Here is a 13,604-nt window from a genome sequence, read left to right as displayed (position 1 = left end):
AAACCCAGTTACCATTTAGGCCAACACTTACTCATCATACTTGACACATAAAGTTACTCACATGAACATGGATGATCCAGTTTTTAGAGAAATTTATTTGTCTTTTCATATTTAGGAGACTTTGAACAATGAAGAAAAAATGTTTCATGACTGATGAAAAAACGTCAATAGATTTGGAAGTACATCTTGTATCAACGGCAGGAAGGAGCCAGAAAAAAATCTCTAACTTTTAGATAAGGTAAGACAAAGCTAACAAACAACAAAAGAAGCTTCAAGCTGCCAAGGGGTCTTATCCAAAACAGACGAAGCCCAAACATGTCACAAAAGACAATGCCATGCAATACAAACAGTGCAAATGCCCATGTAGGAGGAAAACCCTTCACCAAAGATAGTAAAGCTAATAGACTAGGCCATGTCTGGCCCCAACACTTTACCTGTATCAAAATGCAAAGAAGTTGCACAAATAAAATCTAAAAACACTCTTAATATTTAAGTTCAATAATCCTCCCGCTGTAGAGAATGTTGATAAGAAGGGACATGGAGGTTATTTTTAAGTAATTTTAGACCCATTTTCAGACATGCTTAGAAAAGTCATGGCACGGAAAAATTCATTTTTCTTGGGCAGATTACATGATAGAATACTCTTGTTTTACATACCCATATCCTATATCATTGTACCTGCACACCACGTCTCCTAATAACTATCATATAAATATCCATATACACGTTCAAAAACACACATATACTTGTGTATAGGTGGATTGACAATGCTTAGTTACTCCCAAGCTTGATCACGAGAAGAAAAATTAAGGGCATAAGATTTGAACTATAAGATAAATGTCATAATAAATCCTCTTTTAGACATTAAGATGAGGATGTGGCACCCAAATCAATGAGAGAGACTCTATATATCAGCAGACGTAATAGTGACTTCAATGTAGATTGAAGATGAAAAATTTGACAGCTTGAGATTATGAAATCAATGAGAGAGACTCTATATATCAGCAGACGTAATAGTGACTTCAATGTAGATTGAAGATGAAGAATTTGACAGCTTGAGATTATGAAATCAATTAACAACTGTATCGCATACAGCAGAGTCTTGTCAAAATAATCAAAGACAATGGCTGATGAATTTAATGAAAAACAATGCTTGGAATTTCAAGATTGATGCATGATTGTGTAGTAGTTGATTTGGATTTTGTACAGAAAATGTAGTGAGCTCACCTTCGATGTGGGTGTCGGAAAACAATGCCTGGAGGTAAGTGGTGGATGTGCGTTAACTGCCATGGCCATTGTATCCATCTCGCTTGATTCCTCCTATCCACACCCCGCTGACTCGCCGTGAAGGCCTTTCTATTTATGTGAAAGAATTGATTCGCTAAATTATCGAGAATTTGTTTTCTTACAAACGAGGGGAAGAGCACCACTAGCCGTCATAGCTAACTTCGCGCACCTGTAGATCTTAAAGAGTACATCGAATTTTGAATTTTTTTTGGGTTGTCTTCGTATGCGACTTAACTGCTTAAATCTATTGATCTGGCTTCTGGATAGTAATGATCCGATCTTTACGAGTTGTTATGCATTGAAAGATCAAAAAGTGGTCATTTTAAAGTGTCGTCCAATACTTGACCTCTTTTGCGCCAATACCCGCACACCAAAAGGCCAATATCTATTTATAAAATACCTAAAAAGTAATATGTTCTTCACATTTTTATAAAAAATAACTAACCTAAAAAATTTATGTTATTCATATAATTAAAAATATGAGGAATATAAAAATGTTTAAAATGGGTGGTCAAAAAACATGTTGACCACCCATAACCCCCTTCCCGCGTATGTATTATGGCCCCACGTGGCACGAACTCTCGCTATCTTTTTTGCCCTAAAAACTTAGGTAAATGAAGATTTTTTGTCGCATTTTCTTAAGTCGTCGTTTTTCTCCTTCGTCGGCCTCCTTTGTAACCATGTCGTCGGCTTGCTCCCAGGTAACGGCCGCACTCTTCCTCCTTGCATATTGGATGTCCAATGATGGTTTTGCTCCTTCGCAGTTGCATTATGCTTTGTCTATTGATGATTTCTTCGTATGCAGTTTAGGGTTTCATTTCAATGCTCTGTTACAGTTTAATAATGTTGAAATCCTAACAGAGAATGGCAAAACAATTGAATATCTCTTCGTTTACTTCGAAACCCCTTCATTATTTTTCATTTCATTTTTTGGTTGCACTGTTAAATGGTGTTTCTCTGTTTATAATGTCAAAATCCTCACAAAGAATGGCAAAACAATTGATTATCTCTTCATTTTCTTCGAAACCCCTTCATTATCTATCATTTCATTTTATGGGTGCGCTGTTAAATGGTGTCTCTTTGTTTATAATGTCGAAATCATTACAGTGAATGTGAAAAAAATTGATTATTGTTCATAATTGTTTTAAACCCCTTCATTATTTATCATTTCTTTTTATAGGTGTGTTGTTAAATGGTGTCTCTCTGTTTATAATGCCGTAATCATTACAATGAATGCAAAAAAAATTGATTATTGTTTATAATTGTTCAAAACCCCTTCATTATTTATCATTTCTTTTTATGGGTGCGCTGTTAAATGGTGTCTCTCTGTTTATAATGCCGAAATCATTACAGTGAATGCGAAAAAAATTGATTATTGTTCATAATTGTTCGAAACCCCTTCATTATTTATCATTTCTTTTTATGGGTGCGTTGTTAAATGGTGTCTCTCTGTTTATAATGTCGAAATCATTACAGTGAATGCATTTCATATTGATTATTGTTCATAATTGTTCGAAACCCCTTCGTTATTTATCATTTCATTTTATGGGTGCACTGTTAAATGGTGTCTTTCTATTTATAATGTCAAAATCATTACAGTGAATGCATTTCATATTGATTATTGTTCATAATTGTTTGAAACCCCTTCACTATTTATCATTTCATTTTATGGGTGCGCTGTTAAATGGTGTCTCTCTTTTTATAATGTTGAAATTATTACAGTGAATGCAAAAATAATTGATTACTGTTCATAATTGTCCGAAACCCCTTCAATATTTATCATTTCATTTTATGGGTGCGTTGTTAAATGGTGTCTCTCTGTTTATAATGTCGAAATCATTACAATGAATGCATTTAATATTGATTATTGTTCATAATTGTTTGAAACCCCTTCACTATTTATCATTTCATTTTATGGGTGCGTTGTTAAATGGTGTCTCTCTGTTTATAATGTTGAAATCATTACAGTGAATGAAAAAAATATTGATTATTGTTCATAATTGTTCGAAACCCCTTCATTATTTATCATTTCATTTTATGGGTGCATTGTTAAATGGTGTCTCTCTGTTTATAATGCCAAAATCATTACAGAGAATGCAAAAAAGAATGATTATTGTTCATAATTATTTGAAACCCCTTCATTATTTATCATTACACACACACACACACACACACACACACACACATGTATATATATGTGTGTGTGTAATGTTTCAATTGTCGACATATAACAACCCAAAATCATTACAGAGAATGCAAAAAAGATTGATTATTGTTCATAATTATTCACAACCCCTTCATTATTTATCATTACATATATACACATATATATGTATATGTGTGTGTGTGTGTGTGTGTTATTGTCAACATATAACAACCTTCTCACATACACGTGGCATGAACTCCCGCTATCCTTTTTGCCCTAAAAACTTAGGGAAATGAGGATTTTTTGTGGCATTTACATTGTTTGATCAGCCTTCAATTTGTTAATATACTCACTGTAAATAATATTATCAGGCATACATTATATTACTTCCAATAAATTTCATATGAGAAATACAACAACAGCATTCAATCATTAGTCATTTGACAAATGAATTTGCATCTTAATACAATATCTGCATTTGTTTTATCATCATTTATCTCAATGGCATTGAGGGTTTCATTTCAATGATATGTCTCTGTAAATATATATATTTATAGAAGCACATACAGTAGCATTTTTATTTTGTTGAAAGATGTTCAATGATGGAATTGTTCACTATCTAATAGAATATCAACAATATCCAGTTTTTCAATCACATCACAGTTACATATTTTATTTTTGCATCTCATATTTTTAGTTTGTCTCCTTGTTATATACAGTTTCAAGTTTTGTGCCTATATGGTTATTGTCCATATCTATGTATACACATACATATATATACACACATATACATATATATGTATATGTGTATATATACATGTGTACATGTATGTACATATACATGTATATGTATACATGAAGAAACACACACAATAGCATAATATGTTCTATAATGATGGTTGTTTCAAATTTTGTGACTATATGGTTATTGTCTATATATATTTTTATATGTATATGGACAATAACTATATAGCCACAAAACTTGTTCTAATCAACAACAGTTTCCTTATTCAAGGGCGGTCATTCAAATTGGTACACACTGAATAATTAAATTCCTTCTACAATCAATGTTAAATGTTATAAATCTTTCAATTTAAATTATACTATTTTCAGTAAACCAGCGTTTCTTTCAATATAGTCACTGTAAATAATATTAACAGCCATATTGGATGTCCAATGATGGTTTATGCTCCTTCGTAGCTGCATTATGTTTTGTATATTGACGATTTCTTTGTATGTGGTTTATAGTTTCATTTCAATGCTCTCTTACAGTTTAATGTGCCTATATGGCTATTGTCCACACACACACACACACACACACACACACACACACACACACACACACACACACATACATATATAGTTATTGTCCATACACACACACACTCACACATATACATGTGTGTGTGTAGAAGAAAACTGAACAATTTGAAGCAATGGAGAACTGCATATTCAATATGACATGAACGATTGTTTCCCACAAAAATTCCAATTTGAAAATAGCTAGCTACCACAATTGAATGCATTGCACATTCGAATTATATTATAAGACAAAAATTTTCATGTCACTTTCATTACAATCCAATTCATTGCATGTTTCCAAGTTCTGCAAATTCCCTTTGCACATTCCTTATGTAACTATTTGTTTGCAATATGTATGTATGTTATACATATGCATATGCATATGTATTAATATGTGCATATGTGCAATTCTATGTACATGTGCATATGTATGTAGGTGGATATGTATATGTATGTACTTATGCATTTGAATATGTATGTATGAATGTGTAAGGATTGTATGCATATTGTCAAATGTTAATGACGGTCAAAAAGTTATTTTGCATTCAATAATGTATGGATGATTTGTTGTTACAATGTTACGCTACCCTCGATTATTACTATTTTTTGCAGGCATGCTAGAGCATTGAGGGAAGAACCATACTTGTGGAAGATCATCATATCAATGTAAATGTGTTTATTAACACACTTCAATTCTTTGGAGATTATGCCTTTAATGCTTACATTTTATATTAATTTGTGTAGATATCTTAGGTAGTTATGCATTTCTTATTAAATGTGTATCTTAACACACTTTAGTTTGTTTTGCATTTTGTTGTGATTGTTATGGCAGGCAATGATCTAGGACTCGCTATGTTGAAGACAACAAGCATTCCTCTCAGGTAAAGTCAATATGACTTTACTTTGACAATGATCTAGTAGACAATGCAATTTATGATTTGTTTACGTTTCAATTTGTGAATTGTTTATGTTTAATTTTCTAAATTGTTTATGTTTCAATTTGTTTAAATTTCTCACTTAGTTCATATGTTTCAATCTTCTCTTTGTTGGACTTGTACTTTCACAATGATCTAGTAGACAATGCAATTTCTGATTTGTTTATGTTTCAATTTGTGAATTGTTTGTGTTTCAATTTGTTTAAATTCCTCACTTAGTTCATATGTTTCAATCTTCTCTTTGTTGGATTTTACTTTCGTAATCATCTAGTAGACAATGCAATTTATGATTTGTTTATGTTTCAATTTGTGAATTGTTTATTTTTCAATTTTTGAATTGTTTATGTTTCAAATTGTTTAAATTCCTCACTTAGTTCATATTGATCAAAAAGAAGTGCCCTATTTGAGAAAAAAATCAAACAAAGAATTGTTTTATAGTGCCTTAAAAGATATTTTGTTAGATACTGCCAACAAGGAAAACTTGGCAGCTAACAAGATATCTTGTAAGGTAGTAGAAAATAGTTCTTTGTCTAGTGCCTTTTTACAAATAGGACACTTCCATTTATCATTTCGATGCAATGACCTAGTAGATATATTAGACACTAAAACTTATATATGATGACTACAATTTGAATATTTATAAGTGTTCAAATTGCTCACTATCAAAAGAGGACATATTAGTGGCATCTGAATAATCAGATGTCATTGATATGGCATTTTTGATAGTGAGCAATTTGAACACTTATGTGGCCTTTTTTGATAGTGAGAAATATATGAGATCAGTTCAACTGATATATTAGAAATATCACATCACAAAAAACAAACATATGAGATTTACAACAACACCATCAATTCATTGGAATATCCATCTAAGATATCTGAAAACAACAGAGTTCAGAAAATATTACAAAATATGGCAGTATGTCATTCTATAATCACATCACAGTTATATCGAAACTCAAAATCTGCTCTTCGAAGGGCTCACAAAATATAATTCATCATAGACTCGATCAATTCTCCATATGAGTATTAAATGGAGGAGGTGTCACAAATCCAACCCTAATGAACTGTGGCCTACTAGGGTCTGGCCCAACAACATTATTTTCTTGGCTGGGAGGGGTTTGTAAGCAACTTGCTATTTGAGCAAGGAATGTTTGGTTTACACTTGAAGTAAGTTGCATGGTGTCTGAGGATCCAGGTGCAGTCTCAACTTGTATAGTATTAATAGCCGCAAAGGCTGGGGACAAGAGGTTCATCATTTCCATGAGAATTAGGTGTCGGATGGGTAGAGGTTATGCGACTGTAGCCACATCTTTCGTCCTCTTTGCACGCTTGGCTCCCTTTTTAGCTTTCATCATCTCCTTCTCAAGATTTGCTTCTGCATCTTTCTTTGCCTTGTCTTGTCTTCGAATGAGCTTGACTTGGGAATCCTGCAATTTTTTGGCCTGTTTTTCCACCCTCACAGTCTCCTTTTCTATCGCTTTTGCTTCACGTTGTGCCTTCCTTTGTCTCATTTGTTCTTTCTTTCATTCTGCCAATTCCTCAGCTCTTTTTCTTTCATCCTCTTTATCTTTTTCCCTTTGAATGTACTCATCAGATGTCAAGATCTGTGACTAGCTACTAAGACGTAGCACCCCTTTCCTACCTCCACATGAATATTGATTCATTCTCTGCACTGGAAGTCTTAAGAATCTGTTGATTTGCCTTGGCACTTGCTGCCCATCCTCTTGTGTGCATGGCACAAACTTGGGTTCCTCTTCAATTATGTAAACTTTGTCTTCACAATCAGCACCATCTTGTTGCTCCCAGTTGACTGCATTGGTGAAGCAATGTATCACATATGTTGGATCAATTTCTGGCAGACTTGGCATGGAAAGGGTTACATCATCATAGTTGGCTGCTTCTTGGGTCCACTCTAGTATGTTAGCTTGTGTTGGCAAAGACTTGCCTGCTGATGTACTTTTGAAACCCTCATTTGGTTGGTTGGTTTGTGGGGGCAGACCTGCTTCAATAGTTTATGGTGTCAAACTTGTACCCTCAACTGTTGCTTGTGTTCCGCTATGGAGCTCTACAAAATCTTGAATTTCTTCCTCATTACAATCAACCAACCGCAAGCAAGCTTTCGCTGCCATATACTCTCGTTCTTCATTCCTTGAAGTGGCATCATGTTCTGTTCCAACAGCTGGTTGTATATCAACTGCAACCTCAAATGCCTCACTTGGTCTCATATCATTTTGTAATGCATTTCGATTAAGTGGCCAAATCCCTGTCCTACGGAAGCCACTGATTATATTAGCCAGTGTCAATGCTTGGGCAAAGGCCTTGCTCGCAAGAGTTACCAACTCTTCCCTTCCAATTTCAATTTGTGGGAACTTTGACATCCATATACTCCTTTGCTATTTGAAATAATTCTTGAAAGGTGAGAATGCATAGACATCAAGTGGTTGCAGTTTGTGGCTTGTATGAGCCGAAAGGGTTACCAAATCTATACATATCCGCCTTGCTTCTTCAATTGTCTTGAAGGCTACATGGCTGCCATGACTATCAAAGATCAATAGGGCCCTACGTGAGGGTGAAACTCCACCGGGGACTGAACGTGGAAAATATTCCAACCAATTTAAGAGCAACTCCTTTGTCATCCATACATGTTCTTGGACTGCCATGCATGCTCCTGGCGCATAGTTTGCAATGTAATTTTGGATATGCATCTTAGATTTGAACAAATAAAATCTAGGAATGTTGAAACCACATGCACTAGCACATGCCAAAATAGTGATTCACTCTCTACTCTTCGAAATTAGGTGTCGTACACACCTCTGGCCCAATTTGGCTATCACTCTCATTCCACAATTCCTCCCAGCTTGCACACCAATCTCATCACAATTCGAATTATGATTGCTACCATAGTGATTGAGGTTGTACATTACCTCCAAGTTTTCATAGAAAGAGGCAATAATAGAAGGTCGAAGCATAATAGCCCTATTGGAGTCCACTCCTTATGTTGTTCTCATCATTAGATCAGGGTGCCTTCGTCTAAAACCTGCCCACCATGACCTCCCTGGCATCCCATTTTTGAATGGATTAGGCCTATTCTCGGTAATTTGGGCAACAATTGATTGAAGTTGACTGATTTGGAGACTGTGACCAATTTTAGCCATGTCTTTGCATCATTGGACAACTTCATCCTCCTCCTCTACTGATAAAATGGTGCGTGGACTCCTCACAGTCGTGGTTGTGGTTCCCATCAGCCATGCCCTCAAAGAGGCAATGGGGATACCATACTTGATTGATGTTCCTCTAAGAGATATGTGCTTGTCTTCTATGCATGATATTGCTTCTTTCATGTCAGATATGCTCCATCTTGGTTTGGGAACCTTTGAGACCACCTGTACTTGTGGTGTTTCTGAAATAGGATTACAATCTACAGTAGGATGGTCATGTACAACAGTAGTTTCAACATCATTTGCATTGTTAGGTGAATGGTCATCTATAGCAGGAGTGACTGAGTCTTCATTTTGGACAAAACTATCTTCATCAGGGAAGTGCACCCCACGAGTGACTCTAACTGTTCAATGTCTAACACACCTGTTTCCCTTTCTACCTCGTACCATTATGTTCAGTGAACCTGCAACGATAAGGTACCAATGATAAAATGCAACTGTGTGTGCCTATATAAATATATATACAGAGATAGATCATTGAAATGAAACCCTCAATGCCATTGAGATAAATGATGAAAAACAAATCTATTTTTGTAATTCATCATTGAACAAAATAAAATGGTATTATGTCTCTATTTTTGTATGCATGATAATATAGACAATAACCATATAGCCAGAGAACTCGAAAAAGCCATGTAGGAGTTTAGTATGTAACTGTGATGTGATTGAAAATTGGATATTGTTGATATTCTATTAGATACTGAACAATTACATCATTGAACATGTTTCAACAAAAAAAAAATGGTGTTGTGTGTGTGTGTATACACACACACACACATAGGTACAAAACTTGAAACATTATATAACAAGGAGATAAACTAGAAGCACGAGATGCATGAGTGGAAGATGTAACTGTGATGTGATTAAAAAGTGGATATTGTTGATATAGTATTAAGATGTAGATTCATTTCTCAAATGAGTAAATAGTTGAATGATGTTGTTGTATTTCTCATATGAAGTTTATTGGAAGTAATATATGGTATGCCTGATAATATTATTTACAGTGAGTATATTAACAAATTGAATGTAGAGCAAACAATGAAAATGCCACAAAAAATCTTCATTTCCCTAAGTTTTTAGGGCAAAAAAGATAGCGGGAGTTCGTGCAACATGGACCCATAACGTGTCTGTGGGAAGGCTGTACTGGGTGTTCAACATATTTTTTGACCACACATTTTTAACTTTATAATAAAAGTTGTTTGGTCGTGTGTGTGTGTGTGTGTGTGTGTGTGTGTGTGTGTGTGTGTGTGTGTGTGTGTGTGTGTGTGTGTGTGTGTGTGTGTGTGTGTCCATATAGCCAGTATATAATCACTGTAAGTAATAGTATCAGGCATACACATTATTGTAATGATAAATAATGAAGGGGTTTTGAATAATTATGAACAGTGATCAATTTTTTTTGCATTCTCTGTAATGATTTTGACATTATAAACAGAGAGACACCATTAACAACACACCCATAAAATGAAATGATAAATAATGAAGGGGTTTTGAAGAAAACGAAGAGATATTCAATTGTTTTGCCATTCTCTGTGAGGATTTCACCATTATTAAACTGTAAGAGAGCATTGAAATGAAACTGTAAACCGCATACAAAGTAATCATCAATAGACAAAGCATAATGCAACTACAAAGGAGGTAAACCATCATTGGACATCCAATACAACTGTTAATGTTATTTACTGTGACTATATTGAAAAAAATGTTGGTTTATTGAAAACAGTATAATTTCAATTGAAAGATTTATAGTATTTAACGTTGATTACGGAGGGAATTTAGTTATTTTGTGTGTACCAACCTGAATGTGCGCCCTTGAGTAAGGAATGTGCAGAGGGCATTTGTAGAGCTCAGGAATATGCAATTAATTGGATTGTAGTGAAAGTGACACGTAAAATTTTGTCTTATAATATAATTCGAATGTGCAATGCATTCAATTGTGGTAGCTAGCTATTTTCAAATTTGAATTTTTGTGGGAAACAATCGGTCATGTCATATTAAATATGCAGTCCTCCATTGCTTCAAATTGTTCAATTTTCTTCCATGCTTTGAATGAAACTTGGTTTTTTTAATTGATTTTATGCAAATTCTTGGATATTGGGGAGCCTTACACCAGTTGTTGCAAATGCAGGTACCAAATGCAGATCCATTTAATGCATGAAGTTGTGAAGTGATATTTGGAAGAATGTACACTTGAGTGTCTAAGAAGTCTAAAATTGATTGTTTTTATGTCATGCAATGCACCAATAGTTGTGCATATGTAATTGTAATTGGAGTACATTTGTACTTTTAAGCCACTTGCATAAAGTGGCAAATGTAAACATTAAGTTTTTTAAAAAATAAAAATATTTATTATTTGTGCAAGTTGTTTTGTATTAAAATAGGAAATGTGCCCGTAGTTTTTTTTTTTTTCGACTACTAATTTATTTGTGAACATGTATTGGTGTTAAAATAAATATTTACTGGTATTTTTTATTTATGTACTGACAATTTATTTTTTATGTTTTGGGGGGTCAACATGGTATTAAGGTGACGGTTATTGGAACTATTTCTGCTATTGATACTCTTCCCCTACCTATATTTCCAATTAACTTCTTTTTTTTCTCTTGTCTTCTCTTTCTTTCTTTCTCTCTTTTTTCTTTTTCTTTTTCTTTTTCTTTTTGTTGTCCTCCGTGTGGTTAGCACTTACCTTGAGATCTCGGTGTCACAAAACAATAAATAGATGATATATATTTGAATATGTGTTTCATGACTAGTAAAGAGATAAAAGTTTTGTTATGGTCAAAGACTTCAATACCACTTTTGACCATCATCAAAAAGCTGTCAAAAGGGCTAAAATTTCATGGAGAGACAAATTTATTGTTCAGCTAAAAACTAACTTTCATCAACTTCGTTGTGAAACCAAGCATTGGAAAAGGCCAAAATAAATTTGGGAAGAAAGAGTGTGTATTTTTTGCACATCCAGGAACACAGAAAGAGAAAAAACATTTTATTTAAAAGTGTAATGCATTCAAGGATAGCAGGAACAAGCATGTGCCTATCTTGACAGTTGACTCCTAATATAATTTATTCAACAAGAGGATCATTGAAAAGTTGGGGGCGCTCATCATCACCTTGCATACAAAAAGGATGGAATTGCAAAAGTAAGTTTGATCAAGCAATCTATCTCATAGGTTATGTTTAGCATCATGGATATTAAAATTTTCTTCTTTTTGTTCAAATGACAAGATTGAAAGCATTAATCAATCTTGTCTATATATTTTATAGAGTGGTCTTAGTGGTTAATGTAGATATCTTTTTACTTGAATTTGGGTTGTCAATCTATTAGGCTATTTAGTTCTTATTATTAATTATTTATTGGGATTAACAAGTATTATATGTCAACATGGATTGGTTGTTTTGCTTTGAAGTTAGGATTAGGTTTTTGAATTATGGAGCTTAGGGGAGATTTTCTAGATGAGTGATAGTTTGGGGGATGTCACAAGACTCCTCTCTCCCCATGCAATAGTATTATCATCTACCCAAAAAGATTCAATGGTGAGATAGTTCAAAATAATTGTGTTGACTTTGTCAAAAAGTTAGGACCTTCAAAGGGGGGATGGGTATATTTACCAAAGATATTGCAAATAGAAGAAGGTATTGTTGTAAACCTTTCTAATTCACTAATGGATATGTTGTTTCAACCATGGATAAAACCCTAGTGGGTAAGTTTTTTTTCCATATCAACCCAACACAAATCTAGTTTGTAAATGGGCTAATCAAGTCAGAAGTTGAAGAGGGTGCTTTGTGAGTGTTATGGTGGAAAGTTTTATCTTATTCTTCTTTTCTACTCAAGAAGATATGATTTGGGTTTTAGTTAAAGAATATTGGTTCTTTGATCAAAGTAATCATAATGATCTTTCGCTCACAAGGGGAAACTTGGGTTTGATACAACAATCGATCAATGTGTTGTTGTCCCTACTTGGGTGAGAATATCTAGTTTGCCACTTGAAATTGGGACCAAAAGATTATTGAAAGTATAGCCAACTCCTTTCGATAATTTCTAATATTGATAAAGTGACAAAGGAAAATACTAAATTGGTGTTTGCCAATTTTTATGTTAATATTGAAATGGACAAAGTCTTACCTTCACAAATAATCCTACAATCTAAGCTTACAAAGTAGACCCAAATATTTTCTATGAAAACAAAAATCTTACTGTCAAAATTATAGAAGGTTTGATCGCTTGATCAATAAGTGCCAAAAACCCCTAAAGACCAAAGATATTTCCCAAAACAAAGATGTGCCTAAGAAGGAAAATTATTATCTCTTTAAAGGTGATTTAATGAGGATTCTTGATGATTAGGTCAAACGACAAAAAAAATAACAATGAAAAACTATGCTAGAGAATATGATAACCATGTTTTGAGACCAATTTTGATGCTCATAAAGGAACTACTTTAGAGAGGAAAGGGAAATCAATGAATATAAAATATAATAGATGAAAGATCAAATGTTGAGAAAATTAGTAAGGAGGATGAGAAGATAGTAAATGGCCTTGACTCAATTAAGGAAGACGACACAATTGGTAATCACTTTGAATTGATCCTTGGAAAAATAGTGAAATAACAATACAAATGAAGCATGTTTAATGATAGGGAATAGGAACTATCAATTTTATTTTATAATAACTCCCTTTTTTAGCAGATGGCACATATTTCATATTTTTTCATAGAT

The 13,604-nt window shown here is 33.8% G+C and overlaps 1 protein-coding gene across 2 annotated transcripts in view; it reads right to left on the bottom strand.

Annotated features, from left to right (window-relative positions):
• The window catches only part of LOC131028834 (uncharacterized), a 68,812-nt gene extending 67,384 nt beyond the window's left edge, over positions 1 to 1,428 (bottom strand). The window contains exon 1 of one of the 2 annotated variants that reach the window (XM_057959186.2): positions 1,228 to 1,428. In XM_057959186.2, the coding sequence (XP_057815169.2) occupies positions 1,228 to 1,305 (78 nt within the window). In that variant the 5' untranslated portion in view covers positions 1,306 to 1,428. The remainder of the gene's footprint in view (positions 1 to 1,227) is intronic. The other variant, XM_057959187.2, reaches the window with a different exon arrangement.
• Positions 1,429 to 13,604: the final 12,176 nt, after the last annotated feature.

Source organism: Cryptomeria japonica, chromosome 5 (genome assembly GCF_030272615.1).
Source record: "Cryptomeria japonica chromosome 5, Sugi_1.0, whole genome shotgun sequence".
Taxonomy (NCBI): Eukaryota; Viridiplantae; Streptophyta; class Pinopsida; order Cupressales; family Cupressaceae; genus Cryptomeria; species Cryptomeria japonica.
Note: the sequence above shows the minus strand (reverse complement) of the source record. Positions and strands in the feature narration are given on the sequence as shown.